This window comes from Trachymyrmex cornetzi, unplaced genomic scaffold (genome assembly GCF_001594075.2).
Source record: "Trachymyrmex cornetzi isolate Tcor2-1 unplaced genomic scaffold, Tcor1.1 scaffold1075, whole genome shotgun sequence".
Taxonomy (NCBI): domain Eukaryota; kingdom Metazoa; phylum Arthropoda; class Insecta; order Hymenoptera; family Formicidae; genus Trachymyrmex; species Trachymyrmex cornetzi.
Genome location: NW_017295626.1, coordinates 41,249 through 60,507, shown reverse-complemented (window position 1 = coordinate 60,507; position 19,259 = coordinate 41,249). Strand labels below are relative to the sequence as shown.

The 19,259-nt window shown below is 32.9% G+C and overlaps 1 protein-coding gene across 1 annotated transcript in view; it reads right to left on the bottom strand.

The window, feature by feature from the left end:
• Root (ciliary rootlet coiled-coil, rootletin) overlaps window positions 1–19,259 on the bottom strand; it is a 29,517-nt gene that overhangs the window by 1,415 nt on the left and 8,843 nt on the right. The window contains exons 2-23 of the mRNA XM_018506139.1: window positions 8,152–8,536; window positions 7,913–8,065; window positions 7,320–7,622; window positions 6,990–7,226; window positions 6,785–6,921; window positions 6,526–6,686; window positions 6,326–6,456; window positions 5,895–6,257; window positions 5,274–5,633; window positions 5,000–5,192; window positions 4,530–4,889; window positions 3,898–4,083; window positions 3,577–3,821; window positions 3,291–3,506; window positions 2,796–2,997; window positions 2,586–2,698; window positions 2,105–2,281; window positions 1,913–2,020; window positions 1,659–1,838; window positions 1,131–1,343; window positions 763–1,068; window positions 162–545 (exon numbers count right to left, since the gene is read on the bottom strand). Coding sequence (XP_018361641.1) covers window positions 162–545; window positions 763–1,068; window positions 1,131–1,343; window positions 1,659–1,838; window positions 1,913–2,020; window positions 2,105–2,281; window positions 2,586–2,698; window positions 2,796–2,997; window positions 3,291–3,506; window positions 3,577–3,821; window positions 3,898–4,083; window positions 4,530–4,889; window positions 5,000–5,192; window positions 5,274–5,633; window positions 5,895–6,257; window positions 6,326–6,456; window positions 6,526–6,686; window positions 6,785–6,921; window positions 6,990–7,226; window positions 7,320–7,622; window positions 7,913–8,065; window positions 8,152–8,536 — 5,113 coding nt within the window. The remainder of the gene's footprint in view (window positions 1–161; window positions 546–762; window positions 1,069–1,130; window positions 1,344–1,658; window positions 1,839–1,912; window positions 2,021–2,104; window positions 2,282–2,585; window positions 2,699–2,795; window positions 2,998–3,290; window positions 3,507–3,576; window positions 3,822–3,897; window positions 4,084–4,529; window positions 4,890–4,999; window positions 5,193–5,273; window positions 5,634–5,894; window positions 6,258–6,325; window positions 6,457–6,525; window positions 6,687–6,784; window positions 6,922–6,989; window positions 7,227–7,319; window positions 7,623–7,912; window positions 8,066–8,151; window positions 8,537–19,259) is intronic.

Genomic DNA, 19,259 nt, shown 5'->3' with positions numbered 1-19,259 from the left:
AAATTCGTTACTGTTACCAAAAAAATGTAACTTCGTTACCGTTACAGTTACCAAAGAAAAAAAGTAACGCAGTTACTAGTAAAGTTACCAAAAAAGTAACTTGTAACTGTAACTTCGTTACAAGTAACGAGTTACTTCCATTCCCTGTATAAAATATATACCTGATTTTCCAAACGCGATACTTGCTGACGATGGCTCTGTTCTCTTGCCTCTAATAATTTCTCGGCTTGCAATTGCGCGGCTCTGATCCGTTCTAATTCACCGCATCTATCTCGACTTATATCCAATAACGAATGAGAGGAATGCGTGTAAGTTGATTTCACGCGTATAAGTTCGGCCTCTTTCTCCGCTAATTGAGTCTCCAATTTGCGTATCTTCAATCTCAGTTCTCTATTTTCATGCTCCAAATTGTCAAGACTATAACTAGTGCCCAAGAGTTCTATATGTGCTTTCTCTGGATGTTCATAACTCTTACTTCGAATACTAGTCTTGCTCGCAGCAATTTGACGTTCTAAATTACGTTTGTCAGCTTCTAACAACTTCACCTAATTATAAGATATATTTTATAAATATAGAAAGTTCAATTTTTTTATATATAAGATCTGTTCTTTGTAGATTAAATTAGTGTACACTTGTTGGACTTAAAATAAAATGAATATTTTGAAGTTTGATAAATAAAAGCGAGATAAAACATTTTAGTGCAACGACAAAGAATACTATTTTCTTTGATTTTTGCAATATTTGTCTACAAAGCATGCTTACTTTGTCGTTGAGAGCCTCTATTTTTCCTCTCATCTCACTCCTTTCTCTTTGAGCAGTTTGCAATTGACGTAATAGGTCTTCATCCTTAGTCGCACTACTTTCTGGTGGCCACGTAGACAATCTTAATTGCGACTCTAAAGCTGATCGCTGTACTTCATTATTGGCTAGCTCATTCTGTAGCCGTACATTTTGATCAATCAGTGATTGATTGGTATGCTTTAAATTGCTCAAGGATTGTTGAGCCGTTTCCAAGCGTTCAGATAATATTCTACGATCATTTTCGGTATTCGAAAGTTGTTTCTGTAGCTGAAATAAGATAGTAGATTTACAATTTGAGAAAAGAGAACCTTCCATTAACAGTGTCTTACCTGTTTGAGCTTCTCGTTGTTACTTTGAGAGGAAGTAGTAACCTCCATTACATTCTGTCGTAATAAATTTATTTCACTCTTGAGTTCGGTTTCCGTAGCAGACGCTTTTTCTAATGATAGTTTTAATTGTTCTATAGTAGATTTTAACGAGGCGCAACGTTCTTCTAAACCTGCCATGGTACGACTTTGCGTGTCAAAGCGGTCCTGTAATTTCTAAAAAAAAACATTAATAAAGCATTAATAAAATTTACGTTTTAAGTTCTAAAAACTATCGAAGACATATTGGTTCACACTTTACTTTTATTGATAAATGCGTGCATTTAGCATGTAATTTATTTTACATATACTATAAAATCTTAAAAATATATATACGCGTAATTATCGATAAAAGTGAGATATGAATAAATTCAATAAATCATTGTCTTTATAATTGTCATAATTAATGTGCTGATTCAAATATTACGCTCTTATTAAAATACAGATTACTGTAGGCAATTAAAACGCTAATTGAAAGTATTTCCATCTTACTTGAATATGCGCTTCTTTTTCTTGCAACATCATTTGCAATCTTTGAAGATCGCCGTCTAAAGACATTCTGTGCAGTTCCATCTCTGTTGCTCGAGAATCGCTGTGACGAACTTCTTTCTGAAGATTACGCTTTTCTGTTTCCAATCTGTTCAATTCTTGTTTTATTTTCTCTAACTTATCCTAAACAAACGCAAAATTATATGCACTGAGAAATTGTATGTAGCGATTGTGAGAGTGTTTCTTCTAGATTGTACCTCGTACTGGGATTTCTCGTCTGATTCGGCGCTTATCTTTATCTCCAAGGTTGTAAGCTTTTCGCATAATTTTTCGCACTCTTCCGTCTTTTGTTGAAATGCAGCCAGCTAAAAAAATTAATGAAAATGTTAATTTTTTTTCCTTAGTAGAATACAAGACACGTGTCTATATTCTACTAAGAAAAAAGATACCTGTGCTTGATACCCAGTTTGTGTTTGAGTTAGTTTTGCTTCCACAGATTTTTTCTCTTCTTGAAGCATGCGAATGTTAGTCAAAAGGTTGTTGACTTTTACATCTGTGCTGCTTTGATTTTCTTGAGATTCTTTCAATTGTTTCTTTAAACTACACAATTCTGTTTTGTAATCGTCCTGTAATATTAAATCATTATAGATTTTATTATAATCAATGTAATATACACTTATACATACATTACGGAAAGAACAATATTGTTGAGATATTTAAAATTTTAGCTAGTTACAGATTTAAAAATAATTTTTAAACTATTAAAATAATTATGTTGGATACTCAAACTGGTTGCTAGAATATCAAAACTTTTTGCAGCATTCCTAAACGTTTTAATAGCCCAACAAAATTATTTTCAAATCTGTATCTAGCTCTTTAGATATTTCGGCAAAATTGTTCTTTTCATGTAATCGTCAAAGCCAAACGTACCCTCTCGCGTTCAATTTGGGCAACTTGTTGCATAAGCGATCGTACTCCTTTCCTAACGGCTTCGGGATCAACATCTAGTATAACATCTCTGCTAGTGTCACCATAATCTTGCGCTTGATCAAATTATGTTATATATGTATTAATTGAATTTTATGTACTGTGGAATAATAATATATTATAGACATATATCAAAATAAAATTTTTTCTTACCACGCACTGGGCTCCATCTTCTCGAAGGGCTCATCAATTTAAATGGCATATTTACGCTTCCGTCCATTTGAATACCGGCGATACGGCGGAGCGTGGAACCTACACTGCTCAATTTCTGTTCTACTTCCTTTTTAGCAGTCTCCAATTGCGATAGTTGCGCGTCAAGAGCTCTTACTCTGCCTTCGGATCCTCCAAGGCGCGCCTGAGATTAGAAATACATTTTTTACCCTAATCAATATTCCAATGAACCTGAACATTTTTTTTCAGTTATGTTGTGAAAAATTATTTATAAATGCTTTTCAAAATTTTAAATAATTTTAATATAATTTTAAGTTATATAATCTTATTCCTTGGATTTTGATCTTTAAAATGAAAAAAAAAATTGTTCAATTATGTTAACTTAAGCAAAGATACATTAATGTAAAGTACACTGGACTCGCGAATATCAATTAAGGTTTCAGAGCGAAAATACATCTCCATCTTTCTCGAAAATACCTTTAGCTCTTGAAGTTGCTGCGTGGCGTCGGCCAAGCAAACCTCTAGATTATGTTTCTGATCTTCCAATTTTCTTTCGCGACAGCGGCTATCCTCGAGCCGTACCAGCAACTCTTGCTCTCGTGCACGCCATCTTTCATCCTCTTCATCCGCTCGACCACGTAATTTTCCAAGTTCTTGTCGCGTAACTTCCAAACTGTTATCCAAGTCGACTACCTGCGACAACAAAATTCATCATATTGACTGAAGAAGTGAAAAATGAAGAAGACTATGCGCATTTCTTCACCTGTTTCTTAACTTGATGCAATTGTAGTTGTATTCGCTCTCTCTCCTCAATCTCGTTAGCCAATCTGGCCTGCAGTTCCTTCTCTTCGTTTTGAGCTTGAGCATTGTTTTCATGGCATTTCTGCAGCTCATCTTGCGTGAAGCGAAGTTGCTGCTGCATTTGTAATGCTTCGCGTTCCATGTCGCGTACTTGTGCTTGCAGACGTGTCCTCTCGACATCCATGGTCGCTTTTGCGTCTTCCAATGCTAAACACGCATATTTTAACAGCTACTCTGAATTATCAAATATGTTTATATATCTACGAAAAAAAATAATACCGACTTGCTATTTTCTGGTATGACTCCTCCAATGTTCTTCCCTGTTCCCTTCTTTCGCTCTCAATTTGCTTAACGTGTTCCCGCAATTCCTTGTTACTGTTGTTGTATTTTTCTTTCTCATACATGGTATCTGCTAACTGTCTTCGTACGTCAACTAAGTCTTTGCGCATTGTCTCATTAACGTTGTCAGCTGCAATAAAATAATAAGTTGATTAACTTTTAAATGTTTTTTTAATTTGAAAACCTGGATTTTTTCTAATGCTTTTCCAATGCTTTTTCCATTACTTATAACGTTTTTTTATTAATAAATGTACATTTGCTTGGTATCATTATGTTTCTTTCATTACTTTGATTGAAAAACATTTTTACAATATGTCCATTTTTATCATAAGCAATCGAACATCCAAGTGTGTTGTTCCCGTAGTATAGCGGTTAAAGGTTAATGTCTATTTCTACCAATGTAGATAAACTTTAATCTGAGTTTTATAGTTTTTATCTCTTTATAGTTCTTTTCTAAGAATTAGAAAAACATAGAGACTAAAATAAATCGAGATTAAGTTAATATACATTGGTAAAATTGAACATAAGACAACTACAATCGAGAAATGGAACTTTGAGGAAGAAATTATATATTACCATCTTTGAGTTTTCTAATAGTATCGTGTAGCTGATTTTGCAATCCATCAACTTTATCCTCCGTCATGTGTAGTTGAACTTGCAATTCTTCGACCTCTCGCTGTGTGGATTCCCGTTCTTTCCAGAGCTCTTCTATTTTTAATTCAAGCTTCATCTTTTCTTCGTTAGCCTTCAACTTTGTCTCGTCTAGTTTTGTTTTGAGACGATTTAATTCATTACGGAGTTGATTTGTATTATTTCGTTCTTGTTCGGCACGTGCTGCGGCCTCCCTCTTAACACGTTCTAAAGTGTTTTTTTCTTCTTCTAATTCACGCATAATAGTATCAATCTTTTCGATTAATGCCTGTTGGTCGTGATGAGCTATAACAAATTTAAATATATTTAAATTATATTGATTCACAACATTGTTGTATACTAAAAGTATTTTATAAAGATAATTAAGGCTTGATTAAGAGTATTCAATTACATACCTATTAAAAGTGCCTGTTGTTTATCATTTTCGGCTCTAAGAAGTGCTTCCTCATGCTGCTTACACAAATTCTCTATGTGTTGCTGCAACTCTTCTATTCGTTGTTGCAACTGATTGATTTCTTCATTTTTCTCTCCCTCCACTTGTGATAAAGATTGTTGCAACCGTTTCTCTAAACTTATTCTTACTTGCTCCTAAAGATAATAAACAACGAATGAAGGTATTATAGAAGTAATATGATAGAAAATCTTAAAATTCCATAAATAATTAAATACTTTTTCATCGTTTATCTTCTTTATGCTATCTTCCGATTGTCTCTTCATATTAGATATAATTTGTTGAAATTCTGCGATCTGATCACCACTCTGTTGCGTAAGTGACTGTTTGATGTCTTGCGCACGTTTTTCACTATTATCCAATTCTTTCGTTAGTCGCGTTATCTGGCCTTTAAAACTTTCTTGTTTTATTAATAACTCTTTTTGCTCCTTCTCTAACTGTGTTTTCTTAACATGCGTAGCTTCCAAATTGGTTTGTGTGTCAAACAGTACTCCTTCTAATATTTCCTTCTCAGTGCGCATCGACGCAAGCTGCTCTTGCAATCTTTGAAATTCCTTTTCATTTGTTTCCAAGAGTACCTGTATGAAAAATCTATCTTATTGTTTTGACATATCACTGTTTTGTTTCAAAAGTGACATAATTAAAAGAATAAGTTTTTCAGAAAAGGAGAAAACCATTTGATAAATTGACAGAAAATTATTGTCTAATCAAAAAATATTGTCATATTTTTTTAATTGTATCACTTTTGGCATATAAGAAAGCGATATAATAATAATATTAGTTAATTAATTAGCTATTAATTAATATTAATAGCTCGTGTATTAAGTTATCATTCTTGCCTGTTTTTCTTCGTTATCTTTCACAAGATCTTTCAAGTTTCTGTTTATTCGTGCATTCATTTCATTGGATTGTTCTAATCTTTGCCTAAGTCTCATGAGCTCCTCATTTAATGTCTCTTTCTTTCGCGCCAAGATCGACAATTGATTACTTAAATCGCTACGTTCGCGAGTCACTTGACCTAATTCCATTTCCACTTTCTCCTTTTCTATCTCCAGAAATTTAATCTTTTCATTCAACGTAATTTTTTCAGATTCTATGTCAAGTCGAATTTGTTCAGCTTGCAGCAATTCTTTTCTCAATGAATTGAGATCACCTTGTTGATCGATGCATTGACTTGCAAGCTTATTTTTCTCGTCTATCATCTACAATAAATCTATAATTAATACCAAACATAGATTACTGATAATGTTAGACTTGATGATAATGTTACCTTTTTCAATTCTTCTTGCAATCTTTGCTTATCCTGCTCATGATTAGAGCACATCGCTTCCATTTTTATCAAAATTTCCTGTACATCTGATTTTTCCAACAGTATACGTTCCAATTCCAACTCAAGATCGCCTAATTAAATTATTTAGACGTTTATAATTTACTTGAAGGTTATAATTTGTAAATGGGAACATGGAATACCTTTGCTTTTTTCGATTTGAGAAATTAATCCATCAGTTTCTAACTTTTGCTGTTCCAACATGTCTTTGGCAAGATGAGCTTTATTCAAATCTTCTCGCAGTGTCAAAAGCTCTTCTCTCATTTTACTGCATCTATCCTCCTCCGAACGTAAACTTAATTCTCTGGAAATGATTTTATAAAAAATGTATGTAATAATTTATGACAGAATTAAAACAAATGATGTGGTACATAAAATGCTTATTAAAATCAATTTATTTACTTTAAGTCGGCATCTTCCGATATTCTACCAAGCTCATTTTGTAAATATAATTTTTCATCTCCCAAGTTATCACACAACTTTTGTAATTTATTATTGGTCTTCTGAAGTTTTTCGTAATTGTTTCTAAGAGCCTCCAGCTGTGACAAAAATTTGGTGAAATATCAATAAATATGCAAACAAAATTAATGAATACTTTAAATCCTACCGTGTTATTAAGTTCCACTTTATTCTTATCCAATACATTTTTCTCCAATTTTACAGTATCGAGACTTTTCTGCAGCATGTCCTTCTCTTGATCCAGCTGTGTGCATTGCGAACGGCATATATCCAATTGAGAAATCAATTCCGCAACTTTGGTATTTAACGTTTGAGCGTTTTCTTCCGCGGCATCGCATTGTTTACGCATTGCTAGGATTTGTTCCTTGTTCGTTTGTGATTTTATCTAATACAAAAAATTCGTAAATAGGGCATAAATCTAATCATACAACGAATAACGTAAAACTTCATTGTTTTTTTCACAAGACAATGTATATACCTGTAACTCGCGTATCGTTAATTGATACTTCTGCAGAGCCGCTCGTACCGCACTTAATGTACTTTCAGCCAATGCCGGTATAGTGTTACTTCGCGTGCTTCTTTTCGGCGATCTCTGCTGCATCAGTGCACTGGGTGACAGGTGGATATGTGGGGATGCCTGCTTAGCATCGGCGTCTCGGCTTTCAGCATCCTGAATCACGGCATGCGCGATGTCTCGTAATGCAGATTCTAGCACCTCAATATCTTCCTGCATACGCCCGGTTTGGGTTACCGCCGCCTCAGAAACGCTACATCTTTCCTCCTACGTACCGAAAAACACGCTGTCAAAATCTTATTACCAATTAATTCTTAGGTGCCACTTTATATGATTTTATCATGTATTTACCTAGATATTTTTAAAAATATCGTATAAAAATTGATATATTATTAACAAATTTTTTTTTAATGTGCCAGTCATCGAGGAATATAATGATAACAAGCAATTGTACGTATCTTTAATAAAAGTTATAGCATAACAAAGTAAAAATTGTTCGGTATGTTACACTAGGAATGGCACCGAAGGATTAAATTTGAAGTAAAATCGATGCTCACTAAATTGCGAATTTCTCGAATAAACTGATCTATTCGATCATCTTTAGTACGAATTTCATGTTGATAGGCAGCGTGTTGTTGCTTGAGTGCTGCAATCTCTGTTTTTAAAATTGTTACAGCTTGTTCCTCTTCCTGTTGTATTCTTTGGGACGGCTAAAATAAGACGTATAGGAACAACGTAAAATTTCCACAGCAAATAGATTATACACAATTATCACATAATTGTAGAATGGTCTTACTGTGGATTGCGCCGCACTCGCTTGAAGCTTCATAGTAAAATTCGTACTATTACACGCTGATGTCATTTCATTAGATGATGCAATAATTTCATTCCGTATTTTGGCCAAATCCCTTTCCGTAGTAGATTTCATTTCTGCAAACAATCTTTTAACAGAAACGACATCACGCCATAGGTTGAGTAATCGGTTATGCTCAGAGATGTAATATTCATTGAATGCCTGTTCTTCTTCTTTCCACTCCTCTTCCTTAATAGCCAACTCGTCTCTCAATATATCCCAGTCATTGCTTAGTTTTTGCAAATCATTGGTTAACGCCTCGTTTGTTTGATGAGATTCCTCGAGCTGATCCTTCAGAGACGCGTTTAATTGTAAAAGTTCCTCACATCTACAGCAGAATAAAAGATGTCTTCAAAATGTAGCACGATTCTATATACCTATTTGATGTAGGGATGCTTAAAATTAATTTATATCAGAAGATTAGTAAACTACGATCTTCAAAATTATTATATTTGGAATTTGTGGAAATTTCTTATTTAAAATAAAGTAATAATAAGGCTCAATATGTATAAAACAATTTAAATATTAAAAGGGCATAGAACCAGTATTCAAATAAACAAATTTAATTACAATAATAATATTACAAACGTTTCGACTCCGATCGGGTCATTTTCAATGTATTGTACATAAAAATATATCATAAATAACGGTTACATTTGTAAAATCTTTAAGAAATAAATAAATTAATTATAACATATCTCTCATAATGTCGCAAGCATAAACATATCATTTATATAAAAAGTGTAAATTGTCCAATATATCATAAATAATAATACTTATGAGTTAATTAGTAAAGATTCTACACGAAAAATTATAAACGATTTACGTAATATTCTGGTTAGATGGAAAAACAAAGGTTTCATAGATGACATGACTTATAGAAATTTACTTAGCACTGACGGTAATACTCTAATAGCGTATTCGATTTACTGACTCGACCCGACTCCGAATCAACAGTCTGTTCTTTTTAGCTGCATTTCTTGTATAATTTAGCTCTTCTTTTGCAGCTAAACAGAACAGACCATTGACTTGGAGTCGGCTCGAGTCAGTAAATCGAATACGCTATAAGAGCTTACGGGTTGACTAAAATTCACAAAACCAATTATTCTCTTAGAATCATAGTTTCATCTGTCAATAGCCCGTTATATAACTTATCACTATATTTACACTAAATTATGAATGATTCAATACTTAAAGCTCCAAGTTATATAAAAAATAGTGTTGATTTAATTGATAAATTAAAAAACATTAAACTTGAATCTAATTCATCACTAGTTTCATTGGACGTGGTTTCCTTGTTCACTAACACACTTATAGATTTGGCATCTGATAGTGTGGTTAGAAGATGGGAATCCATATCTAAGGGGACAAAAATTACTTTAGATGAATTTATGATAGCCTTTAGATTAATATTGAACTCGACAGTTTTTATTTTTAATGGTTTATTTTACAAACAAATTTTTGGAACTCCTATGGGATCCCCATTATCATCTATAGTAGCAAACATGGTCATGCAGGATTTCGAGGAAATTGCAATTAGATTATTGCCTGTTCAGTTATCTTTTTATTACCGGTACGTTATATGACGATATTATTTTAGCAGCCCCATCCGAAAGCGTTAATGACATCTTAAACAAAATATAAACAGAGAACAGGCTAATGAGAGTTTTTTCGCGGTAAGTCGTGCGAGCAAATGATTTATTAAATACGAAAAAGTCAGACGTTTCGGCTTACATTCGAGTCATCCTCAGTGTATCTGATCCATATACAATCAAAATTCTTAGCTGGTTAGATAACATCTTAAACATTTTTAACTCATTACACACAAGATTGCAGTTTACTATGGAAGTTGGCAAGGAAGGTAAAATAAGTTTTTTTGGACACTTTAATTGTTGTTAATGAATGTAATTTGATATTTGATGGCTACCGTAAAGCCACTTTTTCTGGCAGATTCCTTAATTTCCAATCTCAACGTCCGATCTGTCATAAGAGAGGAGTTATATATAGTATTATAGATAAAATAGTTCGCTTGTGCCATCCAACTTTTCAACAGAATAATTTGACTGATGCCATTAATATATTTTTGAACAATGGATACCCTCTTCAATTTATTTTTTCGACAATCCAGAATAGAATAAAATATCATAATAATATTAATGTGAATAATAATAACATTTTGTCAAATAAATTTTTTACTATTCCGTTTGTCAGTTCTATTTCTGAAAAATTTAAACCTATAGCTAATGTGGTTGATTGTAAATTGGCGTACACCATTCCCAACACACTTAAAGACTACATAAAAAAGGGAAAAGATAAACTAGTACATACAAAGAATCAGAATGTAGTTTATAAAATATCTTGTTAAAATTGCGAAGCAAGCTATGTAGGCCAAACTAAGAGACAATTAAAAACAAGAGTAAATGAACAACATGTCTCTGATATTAATAAAGGTTCAAAATCCCCTTCGGTAATTACTAATCACAGAATTGAAACGAATCATGATTTCAAATGGAATAGTGTAAAAATATTGGATATAGAATCTTCTTACAGAAAACGATTAATTTCTGAGATGGTCCACATTAAGAAACAAACACACGGTATAAACAGACAAAACGATACAGAGTCATTGTCCGACACGTATACGAATATATGATACATTCCCTTTCCATTTCTTAAATTTGTCACGGTTTCTGTCTTCTCTCGACATTCTGCCTGTACATTACATTACTTGACGATTAAGAGTGGTCGCGTAAATAAGTGCAAAATAGTTTAAACTTATAAAATGCAGTCACAACGCAATAACATATCACGGGATTTATTATATTAACTGACGAGGTAAAAAAAAACTTTTTGTTATATATTATGACAGGTTCTTTATATATAACTTTAGGATTCACCGAGAGGTTGGTCACGGAGATAATTTTTGTACAAAGGCTAGGTAATTCAGTGGTAATCCAAACGAAATTTTGGGTAATCCAATGTAATTTTTGGCAAGTCTAAATAATCTTTAGTGTTCTCAGGTAATCTTGTGTAATCTAATAGGAAATCCTAAGTAATCTAAGGGTAATATCAAATAATCTGTAAGTAATTTTAGGAATTCTTAAAGTAATCTCAGATAATCTGAGGTAATCTAAGGTAATCTTTGATTTTTTAGTGAACGTCATTGATGAGCATGTTGTATTTTTTTTACAATAGTATATACATTTTTAATCAATTTTTGGAATTGACGTAAAGGAATTGCTTTTTTATAATCTAGCTCTCAGGCTGTGGATACACAAGCGTTTAAAAATTGCGAAATTGCCATACTACTTTAAACAAATTTCTTTGCGTTAGGAAATTTGTCTAAAGTAAATCGTTTAGTTCCTTAAAACGGAATTCTCCCTCCCGAAGTGAACAATGATTTGCATTTATTTCCCTGCTGATAATGGATACAGATGGAATAATGCCGTTCAAATTGGCATGTAAAGTTTCATAAGTCAGGCATCCACCTATTATTCAAAACAAATTTTAAAGAAGTTAAAAATAACTAAAAATACAAATATATAAAAATTACGAAATACATCTCCTTATCTACAATGAAAAGATATGTGCAAAATCTTTTAAAAGATTTTTTATATTGATTATTCTTCGAATTCGTTTTAGAATTGTTGAGAATTGCTGTCTCAAAAAGACTTCGCCGTTTCATCGTACGCACACGCGACGCATCTAGCTGCCGAGAAACAATCACATATCGGAAACGCAGTCTTTCGTGTTTCGACACGTTTTCCAGTCTGTGCTTGATGTAAGTTGCGAGACGTTGCCCGCTCTGTTCCTGATACAGTTTTTGCTATTATTTTGTGGTTTTATTATCGAAATCGATCAAAATGGAAAATTCTGAACAATCATCGAGGGAATTACCTGCTGAAATCAATACGAAAAATACAGAATTGGTAAATTTTGACAGTAAATTAAAAATTTTGCCAAGTTATTTGATCGAACTGTTAAAAGAAACAGGATATTACACTGAAAGTTCTCTTCTTTCGATTCACGAAAAAGATATTGAAGAAATAGAAGCCTTTGCAAGAGAGCAACTTCATTTGTTAGTGGATAAAAAAGATTATGTCAAGTATTATGGTCCATTGTTTTCCAAAAAACCTGAAATGTTTAAAATACTAGGAGGATTTAAAAAGCAAATTTTCGAATTGTCCCAACAGTTGCAGAGAGAAACAAAAGCAGGTGATAAAAATGTAGATGATGGAAAGAAAATTAGTCATAAAAGAAAACGAGACGATTTATCTGAGGAAAACTCTGATTTAATCAAACGGACCAAGATAATAGATTTACATTTAGAAATGGAAAAAATTAAAAAACTTATACTGGACTGGATAGAGCAAAAAATAAGTAAGACATCAGATACGAATGAAAATTATTTATTGGAAAAAGCAAAAAATATGAAAATTAAAGTTGAAGCTGGGGATGAAAACCTTATTTTTGCTACGGTTAATTGTTTTCTTTGCAAAACATCTATAAAAATCATCAAGTGCAGTAAAAATGAAAATACGAGTACAAGATGGATGGTGAGCAATTTTTACAAACATTTCTTGAAGCATTTAAGCAATACTCAAAACGACACTTCGACAGCACCTCAGACTTCTTTTAAAAAATCATCCTTATTAACTTCTTATTTTTCAAAAACTGATGCTAATAAAAATTTGGATACTATTCAAAATAAAAAATCGAAACAAGAATCATCTTTGGAAACTTCAGTAATAATTCCAATCGAAGACACCGAAGAAACCGAGGAAAAAACAATCTCCGAGACTGTTGTAGAGGAAAATAATTCCAACTCAGATTCCGATACTGAATTGCCAAATTTTTAATAAATAGTACTGGAAAAAATAAGATGATGTGCAGTACTAAAATAACACCTTCAAAAAAATCATCTAGTGAAAAATATAGTTGACAAAATCGATTAAAAAGAAAACTACAAATAATATCCCCAAATCAAATGTTTATTACGCAATATTTTCCCTATCTTGATAAAATTTCAAAGATAGTCCAAGAAAATGACATTTTAAAGAAAGCATTTTTTGAGCATGCCGAAGAACTTCGATGTCTTAAAAAAAGTATTGCTTCGATCCCAAATAATATTGATGGTTTGTTAAAACAACTTTTTGAAACAGCAATTCTTAACAATACTAATAAGAATTCGAAAAATAATCAATATAAGGAATCTTTTAAAAGATTTTGCACATATCTTTTTATTGTAGGTAAGGATGTATTTCGAAATTTTTATATATTTGTATTTTTAATTATTTTTAGCTTCTTTAATATTTGTTTTGAATAATAGGTGGACGCCTGACTTACGAAACATTACATGCCAATTTGAACGGCATTATTCCAGCTGTATCCACTATCAGCAGGGAAATAAATACAAACTATTGTTCACTTCGGGAGGGAGAATTCCGTTTTAAGGAATTAAACAATTTTTTAACACAAAGAAATTTACCTAAAGTGGTTTGGCTTAGTGAAAATGCGACTGGAATTACTGGCCGAGTCGAATATTCAATATGTCAATTTCTTAACACAAAGAAATTTACCTAAAGTGGTTTGGCTTAGTGAAGATGCGACTGGAATTACTGGCAGAGTCGAATATTCAATATACGAAAATTGTAATATTGGTTTCGTTTTACCATTAAATGACGATGGCTTACCAAAAGTTGGATGCTTTAAGGTAAATAACAATTTTCTTCATTTTTAAACAATTAAGTTGATTTTTCACAAAATTATCAGATTGTGGTTTCTAGGCAACAACTTATAAGGAAATAAAAAGACAATTTCAAGAGGAACGTATTTCTAATTATGCCTATGTTGTTATGGCCCAGCCTTTACAGAATAATACTCCATCGTTTTGCCTGTCAATTTTTGGTACAGATAATCGGTTTACAGCCTCCGATGTTTTGAAAAGATGGATAAAAATGCAATCTATGGCTAAAGAATTTGGTATTACAATTTTGGGTCATTCATCTGATGGTGATACTAGACTTATGAAAGCCATGAAAACTACATATAAACTTCCAGCTTCTGTTGAAAATAAATGGCCTTGGTTTCATTGTATGAAACCTAATTCAAATGCGTTGGTCTGCCAAGATACTATACATATTGGTACAAAATTGAGAACGCGGCTTTTACATGAGAAAGTGAATTTACAAATAGGCAATTACATAATCAATAAAAAGCATCTTGAATATCTTATACTCAATTTTGGAAAAGATAAACACTTATTAACTATATCTGATATAAATGGAGAAGACAAAATGAATTATAGGGCTGTGGAAAAAATATGTGATCCGATAGTGACGAATATTTTAAATGAAAAAGTGGCTAATGCGAAAGGTTCTGTAATTTATTTAAAAGCAATAAGAAATATTTTAGATTCATTTTTAAACAAAAATTTGGCTCATAGAGAGAGATTATTTTTAATTTGGAAATCTGTATTTATTTTCCGAATATGGCGAAACTGGATCTTAGAGCAAAATGATTTAATTCTATCAAAAAATTTCATCACTTCAAATTCCTATATGTCAGTAGAAATCAATGCTCACTTCTTACTTATGCTTTTTCAAATAATTTTATCTGACTCTAACTTAAATTCTAGTATGTGCGTGCCATGGTTGATGAGTAGTCAACCATGCGAACAAATTTTTCGTTCAACAAGAAGCTTGACTTCTACTTTTTCCACAATAGTCAATTTTAGTTTAAACGATATTATGAATAGAATTAAAAAAATTCAAATTATATATATATATACAAAACGTCAAAAATGATTTAAAAGATCAGTTTGTTTTTCCAAGGAAAATACATAATCGTTTAGGTATTGGAAGTAATGAAAATTTAAGTGAAATCCCAGATGATATAGAAATTGAAAACATTATTATGTCAGCGCTTGCAGAAGCTAAATCGGACCTTAATGAAGTTGGCATAAACAACATTCCTGAATCGTATTGGAAAAATATTAATTGTTTCCCCAAATTTTTGAAAGAAAATCTTGTGGAAGATATTGATTTAAATAATGATGAGGATGATAATTTAATTTCGAATTTTGAAGCAGGATTAGATATTACAACACAAGTTGAATCAATGTTAGAAACAAGATTACAAACTGATTTGGTCTCTGAAACTGATAATTTTGATGATGATCAATTGGACGATGACCTTTGTCTAAAAGATTATGTTGATGATCCAGAATTTATTAAGAAAAAAGATAATATAGAAAAGTCGCCGTTTATAAAAGTAGTCCTAGCAAACCAGATAAAAATAGTTAAAAAATCATCTCTTTGTTGGTTATTTAATAATAATAAGAAATTAAGCAATGACAGATTAGTGCGTGTCAGACAAAATCCCACGAGTTCTCACAATCTAAGTCATCAAGTAGACACTGAAAATGACAATTCGGAGATTGTAATAAATATTGAAATGTATTACGCCGTTTATTATGACACTGGATGGTATATAGGAAGGGTCTTGGAAAAATTAACTAATCGAAAGTTTAAAATAAAATTTCTGTTTCAAAATTTAGAAGTTTTTAAGTGGCCGCGAAAAGATGACATTCAAGAAGTTGAGAGTAGATATATATTTTATGGCCCTATTAATATGCAGGGTGTTAATCCTTTAACTATTTCTCAATCTGATAGAAAACTGATTATAAAACAATTCAAAAAAATTAAAAAAAGGTTTTAGTTACATCAGGACTTTAATAATTTTTAAGTACATACACAAAAGTTTTAAGATATTTGTTTTACAAATGTACCTTTTTATTTATACTTAACTTGATTAGACGCAAAATTTTTAATTTAACATTAAGTTGTGATAACAAAGTGTCTAACAAAGAGTCCGTATTACTGTTGTCTTTTTAAATATTTTTTATTTTATAAAATACCTATTAATATTTATTATGTGCTAACTTCACAGAGATTTAATATTTATATTCAATTGGATATTGTTTTGTTAGTATTAAAAAATCTCAAACGTTATGAGTAGTCGAACTTCTCACTATGTATACACATAATACATATTCTTTTTGTAAAATTTATATATTTTTGTGTTCCTGTATGCAATAAATATTTGTTTTGTAAAATTGCGTTTTTTTTAAGCAGTGAAAATCTAAAATCGATCTGAAGAAATAATACTTTAGCTACTCGTATAAGGTAATCTCAGATGAACAAAGTAAATTTGGAAAAATCTCAGATAATCTCAGGTAATCTCAGAAAATATGACGTAATTTTTAATACTCTAAGGTAATCTTGGGTAATATGAGGTAGTATTTGATAATCTGAGGTAGTATTAGGTAATCTTAAGTAATCCAAGGTAATTTAAAGGTAATCCGTATCAAGGGTAATTTTTGTACACCATAATCGCTCGTGACCAACCCCTCGGGATTCACATTTTGCATAAATCTTTTCCTAGATATATTTTTACTTATAATCTCGACAAAATCTAAATTTATATTTAAACTTATAAAATGCAGTTACAAAACGCAATGAAATAACATATCACGAGATTTATTATATTAACTGACGAGATAAAAAAAACTTTTTGTTACATATTATGACATGTGTTCTTGATATATAACTTTAGGATTCACATTTTGTATAAATCTTTTCCTAGATATATTTTTACTTGCAACCTCGACAAAACCTAAATTGGACAACTTACATTTTTCATATTAATGACAAGATTATGCTTTCGACATCAGGATATGTTACAATTAATTTGTTCATTTTTTTAAGATTTTACAAATGTAAACGTTATTTATAATATTGGACAATTTACACTTTTTATATAAATGATAATATGTTTATGCTTGCGACATTATGATATGTTATAACTAATTTATTTATTTCTTAAAGATTTTATAAATGTAACCGTTATTTATGATATATTTTTATGTACATTGAAAATAACCCGATCGGAGTCGAAATGTTTGTAATATTATTATTGTAATTAAATTTGTTCGTTTGAATACTGGTTCTATGCCCTTTTAATATTTAAATTCTTATTTAAATTCCTCCATAATATCCTGCAAATTCTAAAATATTTAAACTATAACAATAATAAAGCTTAATAAATCTGGAGGCACTGGTAGTGTCTCGGTGCTAAGCTACGCGCAGCGCCACTACCGTGGCTACTTTACGCGGGGTGATCCCGATTGATCACGGCTCGATTAGATACCACCAATCACAGCGACCGGTGCTTAGGAGCTTTGTAGTCTCAAGCACTGTAAGTGGCTCGTGTCCAACTGGGTGCCACCCCTTTACGCGAGTCGGCGAGTTGCGACAGATCGAGATTATCGGATCTCAATAAGGACTGAACCGATCAAGTCCTAAGTGTGCTCAATCGATTGCAACCGCTCGGGATATACAGGGTGGGCCATCTATTGGTACATTTTTTATTTTTTCTCTACGTGCTCTACGAGCGGAGATATTGCGACGCAAAATACGAATCTGAAATTTTTATATATTAAGAAACGTCATTGTCGTCGCCGCTATGAAGTGGTGGGGGAATGTCCTTTTGGAATTTTTGGCGCAAAAGGCAAATGTGGCGCTGGCATGCATGGTCACATCACACATGTGTCTATTTTCTGTGGCTGAGGCTGATGAACTAGTGTACACTTTTGGAATTGTGCCTGCTCTATATTCGCCTGGTATGACAATCCCAGCATCTTCCTTAAATTGGAAAGGTTACAGTATAAAGCCATCAGGATGGCACTGGGATACAGACAATCGACACCAATTAACGTGATGCTGTGCGAAGCAAGAGAACTACCTCTAAAACTTATTTTACATCCACTTATTAAACAACCACATCATTTTCAGTTGTCCACTCACTAGAGACAAATCCGGCCCTTTGACTGCTTAGAACGTGTAGAGAGGATACCGTTAACTGCCAATTAGAGAGGGTTCATTCTTTGAAAATCTCCCTCCTTAAAATTCTATATTACCAATAAGCATGAAATGGAACGTATGTATAGATCTTACTCTCTTCCGGCGTTCGAACGCGGTTACTCGGCTTTTATCTTCCATAAGGAATTTCGCGAATTCGTGATATGCCATAAAGATAGTTCTAACAGTGAAATTGTTCAACAATTTAATCACAATCTCAGGGACCTCGACAGCTCCGCTCTCACATTCTACACGGACGAATCCAAGGTATCAGAGGACGGTTGCGCGGGCGCGGCTTTCTACTCCCCGGAGCTCGGACACCGTTTCAAATATAATCTAACCTCGTACTCTTCGGTATTCACAGCGGAAGCATGGGCCATTTTGCAAGCTCTAACACTCGCGTTAGATGTGGGTTATTCCAGGATCATAATTTTCTCTGACTCTCGGAGCGTGCTGGAAGCTGTCAGTTCAGGCAAACTAGTTAACGATAACTACATTATCCACAGAATAAAGCAACTTCTGCTGCAATTGGAAGAGATCGGTATTGAGAGCACTTTCTTTTGGATTCCTGCGCATAAGGGTATCCTGGGGAATGAGGTGGCTGATGAGGCAACTAAGGATGCATGTGACTCGGGCGCGAGGAGATTCTTCCGAACTCCCTACTCTGACCTTCAAGCGGAGGCTAGATCCAGGTCGTGGCGTCGTTTCCGCCATTATCTTGAGAACAAAGCCAAGGAGACTGGCGCGCATTACTCCACTTTATATCCATCTGAGTCAGAAAAACTTTGGTATTTTAAACTTTCCATTAACAGAAGCGAGATCGTTTTGATCAACAGATTGAGATCCAACCATTATATAATCTTAACTACAGCCTCTATAGAAAGAATATGGTAGATTCACCAGCGTGCCCGTGTGGGAACCCCAGGCAGAACGCCAACCATATCATTTTCAGTTGTCCACTCACTAGAGACAAATCCGGCCCTTTGACTGCCTATATTAGGAAACTCTCCCCTCAAAACCCTCTGGACATTTCTCCTATTCTAAAACACCCCTTTTCTAAACTCTGCAGACTGCTTCTCTCATTTTTAAGGCCATCGACGTTGTCCTGTGATCGCGTCGTGCTCCATGAGG